We start from the raw sequence: 19,475 nt of genomic DNA, 5'->3' as shown, positions 1-19,475 counted from the left end.
TAACGAGTTTGGGGAGATGATTTTCAAGGAAATGAGAAGCTAGAGGCAAAAGTCGAAGTTTAAATGGATCAAAATGGTGATTGTAATTCTATATTTTTTCATAAGATATGGGAAAGTGAAGTATTTGATTAAGGAGTTGGGCGTGGGTACTGGAGATATATTTCCGATTAGAGTCAAGTTGCTTCTAAAATCATTGAGTTTTATTCTAATTTGTATTTTTGGGAAGGACAATAGTAGACAATGGTTGAAGTTTTAGATTGGGGCCCTTTGTCTGGTGATGGGGTAGCTTGGTTGGAGAGACCTTTTAAGGAAGAGGAAGTGAGGGTCATGATTTTTGGGATGGAGAGGGACAATGCTCTAGGGTTTGATAGTTTTAATATGGCTTTCTTTCAAGATTGTTGAGGATGATTTGCTTATGGTTTTTAGTGAATTTTATGGGAATGGAATTTTAAGTAAGAGTATCAGTTCCACTTTCATAATTTTGGTGCCAAAGAAGAATAAATCCATCAAGATGTCAAACTATAGACCTACTAGCTTAGTTTCTACAACAACAACAACAACAACAACAACAACAAGCCTTTAGTCTTATTTAGTGGGGTTGACTACATGAATCCTTTTTTTCCAATTCACCCGATCGATAGTATTTTCTTCTATTAGATTAAGGGCTATTAAATCCTTTATTACTACCTCATCCCAAGTTATTTTAGGTCTACCCCTACCCCTTCCCTGTTCATGCTAGAAACAATAACTAACTCACTCCTCCTCATAGGTGCTCTTAGTTTCTAGCTGATAGGTTCAGATCGGTGCTGGATAGGACTATCCCTAAGGCTCAAGATGTGTGGGGGGAAGGAAAATTATGGATGCCATTTGGTTGCCAATGAATTTTTTGAGGATATTCGGAGAAGGAAGAAGAAGGCTATCATTTTTAAGTTGGATTTTGTGAAAGCTAATGATATAGTGAACTGTTGTTTCCTGAATAGGATTTTTGTGAATAAGGGATTTGGTGAGAGGTGAAGCATTGGATTAGAGGCTGTCTGCATAATATAAGCTACTCGGTTTTAGTGAATGGCGAGTCTAGGTCTTTGTTTAAGGCTATGAGAGGGATTAGGCAAGGTGACCCTCTATCCCTGTTTTTGTTTGTTTTAGTGGCAGATATTTTGAGTAGGATGGTGGATAGGGCTGTAGATGCAGGTTTAGTGAAAGGGTTGGAGGTGGGGAGGGAGGGGTCTAAGTTTTGCACTTTCAATTTGCTGATGATGCTATCTTCTTTTTAGAAATCATAGACCCTCTTTTTTGAATAATTTGGGTCTCCTCCATGTTTTTGAGAGGGTTTCTAGCCTTAAGATTAATATATGGGGAAGAGCAGTATTGCAGCTATCAATATGGTTGACGAGAGTGTTAGGGAGTTGTGTTCGCAGGTGGGTTGTAGTGTCTTGGGTTTGCCACTGTATTATTTAGGGTTTCAGTTTGGGGGGTAATTCTAGATCTGTCAGCTTTTGGGATTCGGTCGTGGAGAGGGTTTTGAAGAGGTTATATAGATGGAAAGGTGCTTTTTTTTTGTTTTTTTCGGTGGTAGATTTACACTCATTCAGGCCTGTTTTCTAGTATCCCTTTATACTTTCCTTCTATTTTTAAAATTCTGGTGGGGGTAGCTCGCAAGATTGAGAAGATAATGAGGGACTTTTTGTGATCAGGGGTAGGGAGCTTAAGGGATCATTTGTTAAGTTGGGAAGTGGTGGGTAGGTCTAAATGGGAGGGTGGTTTGGGTATTGGAAACTTGGTATATAGAAAGAAAGTATGGATTAAACGAGAGGGGTGCAATACTAATTTGTGATTTAGATGTTCTTTAGAGATTCCATTGAAAGCTATCTCTTTGAGTTATCCCCGCTTCTTTTCCCATATTAAAATCTTGGTGGGAAGGGATTGTAATATCCGCTTTTGGAAAGATCCTTGGTTGGGGAATGTAGTTTTGTCCACTTCTTTTCCTTGCCTCTTTCGCTTGAGTCAGGGTAGAATGATCCCATTTCATCTTTTTTCCTTGATCTAGGTTGTCCTTTGCTTTCTTGGGATTTTCATTTTCATTGAATGATGGGGAGTTGGTAGAGCTATCCCCTTTGCTAGTCTTGTTGAATAATTGTCAATTTTCTTTGGAGGAGGATAATCGATCTTGGTATTTGGATCCTTTGGGGTTTTATTCTTGCAAACCTTTTGGTGATTTTTTGACTAGATCTAATTCATCTTTTTTCTCTCTATAGATCTATTTGGGAGGCCAAAGTCCTCTTTATAATCAAGGCTTTTATCTGGTTGGTTGCCCTTGATTGAATTAATACCTATAACTTGTTATAGGCCGGAAGACCTTTGAAGGCTCTATCTCCGTATGTTTGTGTTCTTTGTTTTAATTGTTCAGAATCTGCATCACATCTTGTTATACCTTGTGATTATGCTTGGAGGATATGGAACGAGTTATTTGATTTTTTAGGTGAATGTTGGGTGAGTTCGGAGGCAGTGGAGGACTTTTTAGCAGTTTCTTCTGTTGGCTTTGACAGGAATAAGGATATGGCAGTACTCTGGAGATGTGCCTTTTTTGCTGTATTTTGGGGTTTGTGAATGGAGCATAATGCCCGTATTTTTTTAGGGAAGAAGTCATTGCATCTGTTGGTTTGGGAAAAGATACATTATTTGGCTTCTCTTTGGTGTGTGGGACTGGGGAATTTTAAGGGGGTGAGCTTTTTTGATATTCAGCATCCTTGGCTCTTTGTGCTGGATTGTTAGTCTGCGATGGTTTTACATGTTCTTTTAGTTTTATAATTTTTCTTTGTTTTTTTTATTTGAATCTTTCCATATTTTACCAAGGAGTAAGGAGATATCTTATTCTTCTGGCTGTATATTCTTAATCTGTAAATGAAATTCTTCTTTTACTACAAAAGAAAGAAAAGAGGATCATTCAAAAACTGTACACTGTGCCAGCTTGTAATTGTAGCAATCCACAGGTCTACTAATATGTAAGGGCATAGCTGCTTGTTTGAAGGCTCTTCTTTGAAGGCTCTCCTATTTCTTTCCTTCCAAGCACATCAAAAGACAGCAAAGGGGATGAGGGTCAAAACTTTCATCTTCTCTTTAGTGGCTCAGATCCTTCCATAGCTCATCTCCCACAGAACTGGTAGTGGATGCTCCAAAAGTTCCTGATCCAGGGGCTTGCAGGATAATGTAGTCAACAGATTTAGCATTATCCATACATAAAAGACACCTATTGACGAGGGGCAGCTCTCTTTTCTGCAGGTTATCTGAGGTTAAAACCCTCCTATGCGTTGCCTACTAAGAAAATGTAACATTGAGGGGCATTTGGCTATGCCAAACATCATGCCGAAAGAACATGTTATCCTCATTTTCCACTTGAAAGCTAATGTAGGGGAAAAATCATCCCAACCTTTGCTGATGTATTTCTAAGGGTTCTCTCCTAGGTTACTCACGGCGCCGCTATGCCATATTTAGAAGCAATGACTCTGCACTAGAGGTGATCTTTTTCCTTCATGGATCTTTGCAGCCACTTTCCTAGAAAGGATTTGTTTGAAAGTAGAGATGGATTTTAACCCCAAACCTCCATAGGTTGTTTGGATGCCCTTCATTTGACTATACAACAACAACCAAGCCTATAGTCCCAGTGGGTGGGGTCAGCTACATGTATCCTTTTCTGCCAATTTACGTGATCATGTGTGATTTCCTCTGACAAATTCAAGGTTATTAATTCCTTACTATGTTAGGTGAAGTTATTTTAAGTTTATTCCTGCCCCTTCTATTGCCCTGCCCCTCATAGTAACTAGCTCACCCTTCCTCATTGGTGGACAAATTGGCCTATGTTGCACATGTCCAAACCATCTTAGCTGCTCCTCTTTTATCTTATCTTCTCAGCAGTTACGCCTAACTTCCTTGAATATGTTCATTCCTTTATTTTTTAACATTGTACTACTCAATTCACTTTAGCATTCTCATCTCAACAACTTTTACTTTTTGGTTTGTTGTTTCTTAGTTGCCCAACATTATGATCCATATAGCATAGCCGGTATTTTAGCTGTCTTATAAAACTTTCCTTTTAATTTTAAGGATATTCTATGGTCGCAGAGCACATGTGAAGCACTTCTCCAATTTATGCAACCTGCTTTAAATCTATGTATTATTCCAAGGTATCAAAATCTATGAAGTGTAGTCTCTTCTCCAATATTCCTCCTACTAGATCAACATTACGTTTATATATTTTGTCTTATTTCTACTTATCCTAAAACCTCTAGATTCTAAAGATTCTTTTCATAATTCTTACTCTACTCCACTCCTAGTTTCTTCAGTCAAGACAATATCATTTGCGAACAACATACACCATGGAACCTCATTTTGGATACTCCTAGTAAGTTCATCCATCACTAGAGTAAAAAGATAAGGGCTCAAAGAATATCCTTGATCTACACCTATTGTGATTGGAAATTCCCTAGGCTCTTGCCGCTCTTCACTTTTAGTCCTAAAATGTGGTATTTAAATTCCTCTCCCGAGCTCCCCCAAAGGGATCTTCTTTGAATTCCTTCAAGACTTTTGGCAACTAAACATGCAAAAGTAAAAAAGGACTTCGGATAGACTAGGAGGTTAGTCAAGGTACTCTCGATGTGTGTGAGTCTTCCACTTTTTGATAGGAAGTTCCTTTTCCAACCCGCTGACCTCAATTATGGCTCCAATCTCCTTTACCATTGAATTTGGGTCCAAGAGGGGAGGCTGGGATATTTAATAGGGAAGGTCCCTCGGTTGCAGCCCAAAAGAAGTCCAGTAAGGAGAGGTCCCCTAGTGCTGTTCCTAGTTGGAATAATCTCACTTGCCCCACATTATCCATTAGACTCGAGACTGTGTCAAACCCAACCAAAATTCATCAAAGGTTGAGGATTTGGTGAGGGTCATCTTCACATAAAATGATGGTGTCATCTACAAAGAGATGATGCCAACTTTCGTAAACCTTCAATTTTTATGAGATTGAGACCTTTGAGGAGTTTTCCTTTAGTTGCTTTCCTCAACATGAGGATTAACACCTTCATAACTTAGATAAACAAAGAGAGGGATGGGGATTGACCCTGCCTCAAACCTCTAGATGAGTGAAAGAAGTGGGTCGCCATAGATGAGCACTGAGAAACTTGGGGTATTATGCAATTGTGCAATCCATCTTCACTACAGCTCTCCAAAGATCATTCCCCTAAAAATATAAAAAAGAAAAAGTTCGAGTTAACATGATCAAAAGCTTTCTCCTTGTCAAGCTTACACACAACCTCCAAGTCACCCCACCTTCCTATCCTTTCAATGGGCGTCAACAATATTGTTTGCAATAAGGGATGCATTCATGTTCTGCAGCATGTTGGTGCTGTCCACTTTGGGATGAGTTTCTTGAGCTTTGCGACAGGGACCTTTGCCATAATCTTTTAGATACTTCCCACGAGGCTGATTGGGCGGAAATCTTGGATATTGGGAGTGCCAGCTTCCTTTGGAATACAAAAATGGTATTTTTGCAACTCACAAATTTGCCTGTTCTGGAAAACCCCTAAAAAATGCTCTGATAATGTCTTGCTTGAGAGGTCCCAATTTGTTTGATAGGAGGCTACAGGTCTAAGCGTTTTATCCTCGTTAAAAGCCACGAGGGCTTGGTAAATTTCCACTTCATCAAAGGGCCGCTTGAGCTCTGATACAATGGAAGTTTTTGGAGATCTGAAATTGATTCCATCCACTGCTGGTCTCCAGGCCTCAGATTCAGCATAAATGCGCCTTTCTATATCCTCCTCCTCAGCCAAAGTGTCCCCCCTCGCCCCCATAAAAACAGTACTAGATGAAGTATCAAATGTTCGGTGAGGATTTTTTATCAAGTGGGAGAAACTAGGGTTTTGACCCCTTTCGTGAGCCATAAGGCTCTGGATTTCTGCCTATAATGACCTCAGCCAATTCTTACTTGAGCGAAAATCTTCTAGCCTTCGTTCAGCATTTGAGTCCTCGCCCAAGTTCCTCTTCATCCAGCTCCTTGATGCCATTAAGGATCATGGGGTTTTTTCATGTGAACATTTCCAAAAGTATTCCTGCTCCACAACTTCAACCTTTTAACTCGTGTGAAGGAGGATAGCTGTGTCTTTGTAGGATACTTTGAGTAGTTTTTAGTAAGTGAAAATCTGCAGAAACTGAGAACCTACAAATCCTCAAAATAGAAGGAGACTCTCTAGTGTTGGACCAAGTGAAGGTGCCACCTGTGAATGGAAGATTGATATGGGCATTCCCATAGATGAAGTCCAAAGGTCAAAATCCTTCTATTCCTTTGATAGAGTGAGAGGGAGGGAGTGGGGAGGGATAACTTCACATTACAATTTCTGGACAAAGGAAGCAAGGAGATTATGGCATTGTGTTATGCTTGCTATTTTATGGGTGCTTTGGTTTGAGAGAAATTTTTGCATTTTCCATGATTGATATACTTCTATTGATTTGATTGGGGACTGGATTGTATTCTTTGCATCACTACGGGGTTTCTCTTCTGGTTAGAGAGAGAGTGAGGGAGGGAGGGAATGAGGAGGTTATGGGGTTGTGTTATGTTTGCTATTTTTTCAGTGGTTTGCTTAGAGAGGAATATGTGCATTTTGAATGTTTGTTATATCTGTATTAATTTAATTGGGGACCAAGTTGCATTCTTTGCATCAACATGGCTTTTTTCTTCTGGTTGCTTTTGGGTGTTTTGGTTTCTTTGATCTCCCACGTGATTGGTTGGCAGTCTTAGCTTGACCTTTTGTATATGCATTTTGTTTTTTGTTTTGTTTTGTTTTTTTTTTAAATGTATTATTTAGGAAGATTTCTTGTTCTCATATATTTGCTCTGTTAGGAAAGTAGAAAAACATTGCATAAAATATTAAGAAACAGGCCTTTTAAAGACAGTTTATAGCTTGGTTCTTTAATGTATTATCCTCGCTTAATGAAGTTGCTATCCAAATAAATAATGACACTTGCAATTCTTGGTAAGGAAAAAAAGGAGGGGTGACGGGCATCGCTCCAAGAAGCATTTCATGATGTTGTAAATTGCAAATATTTGTGCAGGTGCAAGGTGTAATGTTCTTAAAGGTCCATCTTTTCTCCCAGTTCGGGGGGAGGGGGGTTGAATATGACTGAAGTACCTTGTTTGTTTCTTTTACAAGATATTCTTTTCCTTGAATGTTATCATGATATGTGTTTTTTTGTTTTTTTGATTGAAAAATAAAAATTATTAAGAAGAAGAAGAAGTACAAGGAGAAAAAGAAATCTTCAATAAAAGATAAAAGAAGAAAGAAACAAAAAATCAAAATAAATCAAAATAGAGCAGCCAACCAATCATGCTGTAAGTCAGAAAATGAAAATTTTTTGAAACTTTTAGCTGCAAAAACTACAAGAAGGTGAAATACTGATCCTATGATTTCTATGCTAAAGCACAACGGAAGATATCCTCTTCCTTGAAAAAACATGTGCATTCTGTTCCATCCAAATTCCCCACAAAACCACAAAAGTTGCATTACCTCCACAAGGCCGGAGCATCCTTAACCCTTCCAAAAAACATGAGCATTCTGTTCCATCCAAATTCCCCACAAAACGTTGCATTACCTCCACAAGGCCGGAGCATCCTTAACCCTTCCAAAACCTGAAAAATGGATAGCCAACAAATCTTCTAGAGATCCTGGACATGCCCAATTCTGCCCGAATAGACCGAAAAAATTGTTTGACATAGGAGCATTGAGGGAAAAGGTGAGAAGTAGATTATGAATTTTGAAAACGAGGAGAACAAGCATCTCCATAAAGCCTTACAAGGCCTTCTACTCTGCAACAGATTGTTAGTGTTAACCCTATTAAGAATGACCAACCAAATAACGACAACAACAACAACAACAACAACAAAAACAAGCCTCATCAAGTCCCACTAGGTGGGGTTGGCTATATGAATCCTTTTTTGTCAATTTATGCGATTGTGGACCATTTCTTTTGATAGATTCATGGCTATTGAATCCTTACTCACTCTCTCATTCTAAGTTATTTTCGGTATACCCCTACTCCTTTTACTGCCCCCCATAGTAACTAACCCACTCTTCCTTACTAGCATATTATGTGGTTTACATTGCAAGTGTCCATACCATTTGAGTTGTCCCTCCCGTATCTTATCTTCTATAAGAGCTACACCTAACTTACCGTGAATATGTTCATTCCGTAATTTATCTTTCAGTGTTATTACAGTCATCCATCTAAGCATTCTCATCTCGACAACTTTTACTTTTTGGATATTCTGTTTCTGTCGCCCAACATTTTCATTCATATAGCATAGCTGGTCTTATAGCCGTCCTATAAAACTTCCCTTCTAATTTTAAGGGTATTCTATGATCACAAAGCACACTTGAAGCACTTCTCCATTTTTCCCAACTTGCTTTAGCTCTATGCATTACGTCATCTTCAACTCTATGCATTAGGTCATCTTCAATTTCTCCTTCAGCTTGCATAATAACAACCAACCAAATAAAACCTAAATCTTAGAGGGAACTTTAGCCTCCCAAATGGATATGTGGAGCGGGAAAGGAGGATTACCATGATATGTTATCACATATGTTATGGCATGGGGGAGTAGAATCCAAAGTGAGCTACCATGTTTGCCTGTGCATATATATATGTATATATATATTTTGCAAGTTTGTGTCCCTCAAATCTTTCATACATTGTGGTTTGGAAGTTCTTTATTTTTAAGGTTGGCTTTGATTAATGGTTGTTAAAAAAAAGTCAAATCCGGATTTTTGGAATGTGGAATGATGCTAATTGGATACTTGTCCTTGTTTCAGTATCTGGATTTATTTCTTACTCGAGTTGATGGTTTAAGGAGAAGAATTTTAGTAGAAGGTGAAATAGAGGATGGCCTGGATTATGCATTAATAAGGGGCACCTTTCAGGTTTGTTTCAATTTAAAAGTTTCATGTTGTTGGTATATTGTTGATTATTGTTTCTTATTATCTTTAACAGCCTTCCTCCTCTAAATAGTTTTATAAGTTTCTTAAGCTTGTAGGACTTCTTGATCGTTTACTTCATATTGGCTTTAATTTTTTATAATAGTTCTTGGTAACTTGTTTTTGTTATTTTATTTTATTTCCAATTATTGCCCTCTTTATGGTTTTGGTTTTGTTCTTTTTTATTTATTCACTTATTTATTGTATATTTTTTTTGGGGGGGGGGGGGGGAGGGGGGATAGTTTAGGGACTAGGGTGTGGGACAACATTATGAACCAATAGAGATTTGGTGTTCCCCACACATGAAGATTCACACTTTGGATAAACTAGTGCTTCAAAATCCTTTCGGCGGGACTAGGTTAAGTTTGAAATGATGTTCTAATAATGTTTTAACCACATAATAATATCAAACACTTGAAAGCATTGGAAAGAGTTTTTTTCAAGTTTGATTTCTGGAGGGCTTATGATTGGGTTTGTTAGAGGTTTATTGATAGGGTTTTGGAGAAGAAGGTGATTGGTACTGGTTGGAGGAGGTGAGTTGGTGTTTTGTCTTTGATAACCATTGCACTTGCTGTTAATCATGAGTTAGACGTGGTGATCCTTCATCCCTGTTATTTTTCACTCTTCTTGTTGACGTTTTGAGTAGGATGATTACTTGTGGAGTGGATAGGGGTGTTGGAAAGAGCATAAGGATTGGCTCTGTGGATGTTGTGGTGCCCCATCTAAAGTTGTCTCTAATGATACCATTCTTTTACTTGATGATGACTTGGGAGTTTTTTTCAAATGCAATTTCTCTTTTGCAAGTGTTTGAGATGGTTTCATGATTGAAGATCAAGTGTGAACTGTTAGGTTTTAATTTGGAATGGAGAGTTTTGTCTCAGTTTGCAAAGATGGAGAGCTGCACGGTTGAATAATTCCTCTTGCCCGTTTAAGCATTTGAGGGTAATCCTAGTCTCTCCACCTATCGATTGAGAGAATAAAGCATTTTCCGGTCGAAGATCCCTTGACTCACACTTTGTAATAAAACTATTAAAATTCTGCATACAAAAGGTAATCCTACCTCGACCTTTTTCTCCCATGAAAATCACACTAAATTAAACTCAACCGCTAACAATCCACATAGGAGAACAAAAACCGTACTTATCATCCCAAAAATAGGCGGGAAGAGTGGGGCGAGTAAGAACCCTACCTTTAACTTCCAACAAAATAGAAAAGGAAAAGGAATATACTAGATTGCCAATTTTAGATATAGAGTATCTCTCACAATAAGAGTACCCTAGCCATTCCTAAAAGGGAGAACCCCCCACTCCATACACCTATCATCCCAAGTACTCTTGACTAGCCCCCAGTATGAGGAGAATTTCTATTCAAAACCTTCCTAATTGACTCCTCTTCCCAACATCCTTATTCCCTTGTCATTCCAATTAATAACCCTCATAACTTAAAGATGTTACCCTCCTTTCCTTTGTCCCTACCACCCCCTTGTAATTGGCAGTAGTTGCTACTCAAATTTTCTTTTGAACCCTCTTCCAGCACTGCTCCTCATATGACTTTGGAGTAACAACTGCCTTCAACTTTTTTCCCTAAATAACGAACTTAATGAAGGGACTTGCAGAATAGCCCTAACATCCGGCTGTAGTGCATACGGATAACCAAAAAAAATTGATCATGCAAACCCTAATTACAGGATTAGGATTATACCTGCGAGATTTGTTTGGTTTGATCCCGAATCTGCAAGTACGAAAACGAGTTCTTGAAGATGGCCAGGAATCTTCTACTGTATTCCTTGAACATGCCTTGCTCCTGAGAGAGTGGACTCGTAAGCGGCTGCTAGGGTTTTCTTCTCTCACGAAAACGTCTACCTCTGTGAGAGTTCGCTCGTCTAACCCTAGCTGCTAAATGGAGGGTGTGTATATAGGCTATACAACAGGGACCTCTGGGCAAATATGACTATGGCTTCCCACGTAATTAAGAATTCCTAATCTGACCCGAATTCATCCTTTATTACGTTAAATATAATTCATACCACTAAAGAATTATAATTGCACTCCCTGTCATATTCAAAATTAAATTTCGAGCTCCTATTATTAAATGCTTATTTATCTCCCCACATAAAGATTACAAATACCCTTTATTAAATTAAATTACCGACAATTTAATTAATTAACATATTAATTCCATGAGACCTTCCACTTAACTTATTTGATGTGTCGGATTCAAAATCCGCCTACAGGGTTTGACACAATCAAAACTTATAAGCTTCCTTAAGGGGGTATCATCAATCTTGATATCGGGACGTGGATCCATCAATAATTAATGTTCACCATACACATAATGTCATCACCCAACTCACTGAGTTTTTTGACCCATAAAGAATCTCACTCTTCTATGAATCAAAGTAATAAACACTATATGCACATGTCTAATAATCATATCAAGATTAAGAGCATAAGCACTCATAATGACCATGAGATATTAATTGTTTTATATAGTCAATATAAAAACAATTACCCCAAGACGATCCTATTCAATGCATACAAAGTGTACTAGCACAAGGAGTTGGAACTGTACCATTCCCAATAATCAAGACAAACCTATTAAAACCTTGTGCTACATTCCTACCAATGATGTGTCTAATTTCATTTAAGACTGTGAATAATAAACTTATATTCTATAAGAACTGATGATCTAATCTTCTGTGTATAAACCGTACTCTACACACTATATCACCTACTATATAGGATAAAAGACACACATGCATAATTATTAAATAATGCCAGACAAACATTGCTCACAAATATTTTCATTAAAATGGAATAACTGAAGTTATTAATAAATACTAAAACTGATTACATAAAGCATGTCTTTCAGTATAAATCCCTAACACTTAATGCCCATAACTCCGAAGAGTTCTTGTGGGTCTTGGTTGTCTCTCACACCCTATGATACTAATGTCAATGGCTCCTCCCTATTGCATTCCTCCCTTTGGCACAAATAAATTTATGTAAATTTCAGCAATTTAGGAATGGAAAGAATACCATTGTGGAAATTTGAGTTTCCTTGGCCCTGTTGCATGGTAGTCTTTGCCATAGTTTCACCTGCCAAACTAGCAGGAATGGGTTGGATGATGAAATTGTTGGGATGACATGAAATGGAATGATGGACAAAGACCTAGCCTTGATCAGGCTGCCTCCTTGATTATGACTCATCACTGTTTCCAAATGGTGAACAACAGCTTGTGCATCTCTAGAGGACCTCCTGTGATCATCACTCCACTGTCTGCTGCCAGCAGGACAAACTTTCACCCAAATCTGCTGAAATTTCTGGAATAACGCAATAGTTTTGCCATGAAGGTGAAAGAATATCATATTCTTCTTTTACACAATCAAACATGTCTAACAATAAACCTTTTTTAACCTCACACTGTCACACATGCTCCCTTGCTCATCCATTTTTTTTTTTGGTTTTAATTTTGATTGCAAAAGAAGAAATACATTAATAGAGAAAGAATATACAATATGGGATATAAGGAATCTTCAAAAAATGAGAAAAAAGGCAGAAAAACAAAAGTAGAAAAACAGGTCAGTTAGTACAAAACAGTGGATTAATCATGCTGAACATCTTCAAGACCTAACCCCTTTGAAACAACCAGCAGCAGCAGCCCATAAAGAAGCCAAATACTGAATCCTATCCTGAACGAAAATTCAAGAAATCTTCTTCCCCTTAAAAATGCGGTTGATCTTTTCAATCCAAATGTCCCACAAGACGGCAAACAAACGACATCTCCATAGAGCGGCCTTGTCTTTACTCCTCTGAACCCCAAAAAAGAATTATCCAGCATATCCTCCATAGATTCCAGGCAAACCCAACTTTCCCCAATTAAACCAAATAACTTGTTCAAATCCTCCAAGAGAAAGAAAAATGAAAAAACAAAAGAGAGGCAGATTCAGAACTATCAAAGCAAATAATGTGCACGCCTGGAGGTAATTCCTTAGAAGGCCTCATGCTCTGCAACAGATTGTTAGTTTTAACTCTATTAAGAACAGCCAACCAAATAAAAGCCTTAATTTTAGAGGGAACTTTGGCCTTCCAAACCATATGAACGAAAGAAAAAGGACATATTCTCTTGGGCGAAAACTCAAAGAAAGAATTGCGAGAAAATTCTCCTAAAGACTCCAGCAACCACTTCCTCACATCCTCTCTTTTGGAAGGACAGCAACCCTCCAATCAAGCTCCTCGAAATCTGTATCATTCAATGATATATGGAAATGAAAATACCTGAAAAATTCTCCTCATTAGAAAGCAGGAATGAATAAATAGGGCCATTATGTAATGAAGAAAGACATTGCAAATGAGGAAATGACGTTAACAGTGCCGAATCCTCCACCCAAGGGTCTTCCTGAAAATGAATACTCATCCCATTGCACACCTCAAATTTTGTATTACTGATATGAAAATTCATCCTGATTCTTGTGATGAGCTATCCCCTATACCTGACTCCTCCTTGGACTGCTTCAACTCTCTTAGGGAATATAAGGGCTTGTTGCAGATGAACAGTTGTTTCTAGGAAATTGGAGTCTTGATGATGTCCTGGCTCAAAGAGCAAACCGCACCCCCTGAGAAGGATGCCTAACCCAATCGTCACATCTCACTTGTGCGGAATATTTTTTTTTTTCCTTTCCATATTGGACACCCAGGCTTTAAGCTTTAAGTTTCTTTTCTTACAACCTAAGCTCAAAGTATTGTCAAATGGAATTGTAATTGTTTAATTTTGCAATCCGACACGTGGTTTTGAAAGCTTTCATTTCGAGCTTGCAATTATGCAATTATATGAATTTCCATGCTTGACTGTCTTCATAGACCAATTGCAGGTTGAATAAAGTGCCTTTGAGTAATGTTAAATTCTCCACAAAATTATGCAGGAGCAGCAGGACTATTTCTTTGAGTACCTTGCTTCAATAAAATGATGACAACAACTAAAACCTAGCCTTAAGTCTCATTAGGTGGGGTGGGCTACATGAGTACTCTTCCACTGTGAATCCTCAAAAGAAAATCAGAATTTTCAAGAAAAAAAAATCAGCAAAAGGAATAGGCGGCTTGGTGAGTTGGAAGGGGTGCAAAAATCAGCATTTAATCAAAATTTTTGAAAGAGAAGCTAACCCTTAACTCTCATAACAGCATCGTTTTAAACTTTTTGTGGGCCTGGTGACATATGCATTGAAGTCTGGGTCTAGTTGATGCAACGGGAACTAGCCACAGTCACCAATATTAGATTCCGCTCCACCTCTAGTTTCATTAATCAAGATATATCATGTGCAAACAACATACTGAGGACAACCTGATCTTGGATATTCCTTCATACATTATTATGGAAGAAGATAAGGACATAGCCAATCCATTCAATTCCCAAAAAGCGTGCATGCATTTGGAGGGTGGAACTGTAAAATGTTTTGTTTGCCATGAAGAAAATTTCGTGCCTCAAGGAAGTGAATCAACATAAGGTCAAAGGACACTTATGGTGTTTTGGGGACTATGTGTTGACTGTTGAGGAACGTGTGGAGGATTGGAATATGGGATGGATTTTATGGATCTTAGCTATGTGTGCCATGGTTGTATGCCAATGTGCTTCATACCCTTCCGATGAAGAACTTTGCAATTGTTTGAAAAGGTAGGATTCGAAATTGTGTAGATTTCCTTGAGCATTATCAAGGAAACTTTCTAGCTAGTTTAGGGTTCACCATTAAAGAGAGGAGATTTCGTTTTGCTTTTGGAATCTCTAAATCAAGTTTGAATTTCAATGTTTCTAGGGCAGCTCCTTGTGCCTAGAGTTAGTTACTTCACTCACCATAATTTGTTCGTTAATAAGGTAAAACCTAACGGGAGTTGGGCTTGATTTAAAGGAAGAATGCCCATCATGGATAACTACATTAAATCATTGTGAGATTGGTTCTCCATTTGATGGGTTTGAAAGAGTTATCCCTTTTTCTATTTCCTCTCTCTCTAGAAACTATATAGTAGAGGCTACTTTAGGGGACGATTGTGAGAGACACAGTAAGAACTATTTCAACGAGATTTTTGCTATGCCCATCATCGAATGAGGGACTTAGGGTTGTGTGTACCTTTTAACCATCAAAAAGGTGTTTAAGGGGAACTAAAAGGGGTCCTTCACAAGGCTCGCGAAGTTAGAGAATTCATAGGAGTTTCGAAGCACCTTTCGAATAAAAAATAGGCATTAATTTTTGTAGAATGAAAGGTGGGGAGAGGGTTGATGACCCTTAATAGTGTTGAAGTGAATAAGGTGTTATTCTGACGTAAGGACTGAGATTTAATGGAGATGGATGCTTTGCATCAACAGGATATCTTTTGTGGACCCAATAAGGAACTAGACAAGATATATAAGAGAGAAATCAACTACTGTTGTAAGAAGTTTGTGGACATGAGGATAGTTGGCATATATTTTTGATGATTGTGAGACTTTCCAATTTGTTAATGGAGATGAGACAATTAAAGCAAGAGATTGCACAATTGGGACAAAAGCTCTCACTTCTTCTTTACCTAGCATCATGGGAAGATTTTTTTTCATGGATCTCTACATTTGTAGATGGGGGGCCTTTGGAGCAATTTTGGCTTTTAGTATCCTTTTGGAAACCTTTAGTTGTTGTCACTCTACTTCATTTCCATTAAGTAATTGCTTTATTCCTAACTCTGGCATAAGCCCCTATGTAATTAGTATGAGTATCAAATTTGACAAAGGAATTTTGTCTTGGAGGGAGAATGCCAAAGAGGGATATGTCTTGGATGGAGGAGTATAACTTTAGATGAGCTGGGGATGAGAGGGACAACCTGAACTGTAGGAGTTGTTGGATTAAAATGGGGTGCAAGTTCGAAAACCCTTTAGGTGAGACTTGGAGGTTGTTATGCCCCTTAGAACATATGAGTCGGGAAACAAAAGTGGAAAAGGAACTGAAAAAATTGGTTTTTTTTAGTCAATTATGGAGGTTTGAAGGGAAAGAGGTGGGGTTAGTATGGTGTCTAGGTGAAGCTGTTTGGTTGGAATGTTAAAGGTTTGGAGTGTTTGAGGAAGCTTCATAAGATCAAGAATAATTGGCAAAATCTCCCTTGATATTGTAATGTTGCAAGGGACCAAGTTAGAATGGGTTTCTTTTTTTGGAGTATTTGGGACTCGTAGTTCAAAGATTGGGTGTGGTTAGCTTCTGTTGGTTACTTGGGTGGTAATTTGGTTATTTAGAACACTAGGTTTGCTTGCGAGTGTTGTGTTAAGGTCCTTTAGTGTGCCTATTTTCCTAAATTTTAAAGGTAAGGGAAGAGGTGGATGACTTTGGATTATGGCCCCAATTCTCCTCGGTTGAGGGGTTTGTTGTGGGATGAGATTGCAATGGTTTATGGGGTTTAATGAGAATTGGGAGGATCTAAAGTTACTCCTAGCATAAGCGGTTTTCACTTTCTCATTAGAGATCGTGATTTATTGGATATTTCTCTTTCTAATGCTCATTTCACTTAATTTTCTACTTGGTAGAGGATTGACAGGTTCCTTTTCTCTACATTTTGGGAACACACATTTATTGACCTTTCTCAAAAATTGCCTTCTAGAATTTTTTCTAATATCTACCCCTTATTGCTAGAATCTTATCCCATGAAGTGGGGCTCAATTTCGTTTCACTTCAAAATATGTGGTTGACACATCATGATTTTAGGAGGCTGGCTAGGAAATGGTGGGATGTGTGTACCATGGAAGGTTAATTGGGTTTTTATTTTTTGAGTTGGTCATTACCTATTTAGGTGTCCCTCTAGGTGGTTACCTTTGTTTTTTTTGGGCTCGATTTTTGACATATTTGTTAGAAGCTAGAAGGCTAGATGGGTGGAAAGGAGTTCATTTTTACTCTTGGGGGTTCATTACCCATGTCCATACTTTTCTATCTTTTGTTCTCTTGTATTATTGTCCCTCTTAAAAAATCTTGCCAAAATGGCTCGTAGATCGAACAAATTGATAAGGGTTTGTTGTGGTTAGGAGTAGGTGAGCATGATAGAGATCATATTGTTAGTTGGGTGACTGTGAATAGGTACAAAAAAGGGAGGGATGGTTGGGTCTTGGTAATTTGGTGTCCAAAAACCTTTACTTGGTGGCAAAGTGGTTGTGGCACTTCCCTTTACAACCTCACTCTTTTTGGCACAAGGTAATCCATAGTAAATTTGGACTTCTTGAAAATGGGTGAAATGCAATAATTGCGGCTAATATTACTTATTTGAGTCTTTGGAAATTTATGTCTCAGATTTACCAAAATTTCTGTTCATGTTTAGTTTAGAATAGGTAATGTCGGTTTTTGGGAGGATCATTGGATTGGGGAGGCTCCTTTTGCTATCATTTATCCCTCCTATTTTGCTTATTGTCTCTTCATTATACCACTGTCTCTGCTTTCTTCCTCTTGCAAGAGAGTGGATAGTCTTGGGATTTTCATTTTGTGAGGATCTTAATGAGAGAGAGACCAACAAGCTTGGGGTTTAGTACCTGTGGAGATTTTTATTGTAAATCTTTCTTTTGTCACTTGTCTTATATTCCAAATGCTAATCCTTCACCCCTTTTTTTTTGATCTGGAATGCCAAAGCCCCTTCTAAGATCAAGGCCTTTACGTGGATTATGATATTGGCAAAAAAATAAAATAAATGACTTGCTTTAGAAATGAATACCTAATAAATTTATGTCTCCAATGTGTGTCTTATGTTTAAAGAGTGGGGAGACTTGTTTGCATTTGTTTCGACATTACCACTTCACTTGGACCCTTTGGACTAAGTTGTTTGATGCTTTTGGAGAGAGTTGGGTGTGCCCTTCCTCTTTGGAAGCATTTTGTGCTATGTTGATTTGGGAAGGTAAAAGCGTTTTCTGCTATGGATACTTCTATTGTCTCACTTTAGAATAGAGTGGTTTTCCTTGCGTTATTGTGAGTTTCATGAATAGGTTCCTTTGGCTATTGTTATTGGTAAATTTGTAGCGGGATTGGGTTGCTTTACTCCAGGAGCTTATTAATTATTTGTTCTTTCGAGTATTCTGTACTGTTCTTCTTCTTTTCTCCTGGAGCATATCGTATCTTCCTTTTTTTTATGTTTTTTCTTGTGTACTCCTCTCTATAATAAAATTCTTTGTTTATCAGAACAAAAAAGAAGAAGAAGAAGAAGAAGATAAGGACTCAAACAGACCTTATCTTCTTTATTAACATGGAATTGAATCAAGGCCTCAATGCTAAGAGTAAGGCACCTAGACTCACTTAGGAAAGAGCTTGCTGAAGTCATTAATGTGAAATAAATCACTTGGAGACAGAATTCCAGCACCCTTCGGCTTAAAGAGGTGGGATTGAAACACCAATTTCTTCGACCTAACAACAAAAATGCTCACTACAAGTTCAACCCTATAATCGAAATTTGGGGTGATTCTTTTGTTGAAGTGGAGGATATTTTCTACAAGGATCTCTATGCTGAGCTAGTCTTGGAGGGCAGAATTTAGTGGCATCAGTTTGGGTACCTTGAACCCTTCCACATCGTAGTGGCTTGAAAGACCCTACAAGAGGGGGAAGTTTTCCAAGTTATAAAGGAAAATAATGGAGATAAATTTCCAGGTCCTTATGTTTTCACTTTGGCTTTCTTTCAAGCTAATTGGGGACTCCTCAAGCAGGATATTATCAGAATCTTTAATGACTTACTGTACAGTCATATTTCTGAGCTGTTTGAACTTCAGTAATTCAACTTTAAACCTCAAGAAAATTGGGGCTTGTAAGTTGCAGGATAAAGAATTTTCGACCTATTATTCCAATGGGTTAGTATCTATATGATCCTGTCCAAAGTCCCTTCTATGAAGCTTCAAAAAGCAATTCTAGCATTCATTGATCACCACCAACATGCTTTTGTGGCAGGAAGGCAGATCACGGATGCAACTTTTATTGCTAACAAAATTGTGGTTCAGAAAGGAAAGGAAGAATCGGTTGGTTTGCAAACTTGACATTGAGAAGGCTTTTGATCAAGTGGATTGGGATTTCCTCCGTCATGTTTTGAGAAGAATGGCTTTTGAGGAGTTGCGGTGTAAGTGTCCTTCAATGCTTTTCAATCCCAACCTTCTCAATGCGCTTGTTGATGGCTGCCTTTCACATGTTTTCACTCCACTAGGGGTTTGAGGCCAGGGGATCCCCTCCCCCTTATTGTTTATCTTGGGTATGACAGTTTTAAGCCTTATGTTGGCAAAAATTTGTGAATAAGTCCTCCTCAAAGGTCTTAGCATTGAATGAATAGGAGGGAAATGGAAGTCTCCCATCTTCTATTCGTGGATGATACCATAATGATTCTCTCATCTAGTTTAGATTTATTCTCCTTGGATTGAAGTAGTCTCTGGGTCGGAGGTGAACTTGGGAAAAAGCGAGCTCATTCTACGTGGGGACATAACTAGGGGGGCCTCTCCTT

General features: G+C 38.2%; 1 protein-coding gene across 2 annotated transcripts in view; it reads left to right on the top strand.

The window, feature by feature from the left end:
- LOC131164571 (uncharacterized) overlaps nucleotides 1-19,475 on the top strand; it is a 94,917-nt gene that overhangs the window by 34,707 nt on the left and 40,735 nt on the right. Inside the window, exon 9 of one of the 2 annotated variants that reach the window (XM_058121862.1) lies at nucleotides 8,850-8,957. The exons of the other annotated variant lie outside the window; for it this stretch is intronic. Within the exon in view, the coding sequence (XP_057977845.1) occupies nucleotides 8,850-8,957 (108 nt within the window). The remainder of the gene's footprint in view (nucleotides 1-8,849; nucleotides 8,958-19,475) is intronic. 2 annotated transcript variants of the gene reach the window in all.

This window comes from Malania oleifera, chromosome 9 (assembly GCF_029873635.1).
Source record: "Malania oleifera isolate guangnan ecotype guangnan chromosome 9, ASM2987363v1, whole genome shotgun sequence".
Classification (NCBI taxonomy): Eukaryota; Viridiplantae; Streptophyta; class Magnoliopsida; order Santalales; family Ximeniaceae; genus Malania; species Malania oleifera.
This window is presented reverse-complemented; position numbering and strand designations above follow the sequence as displayed.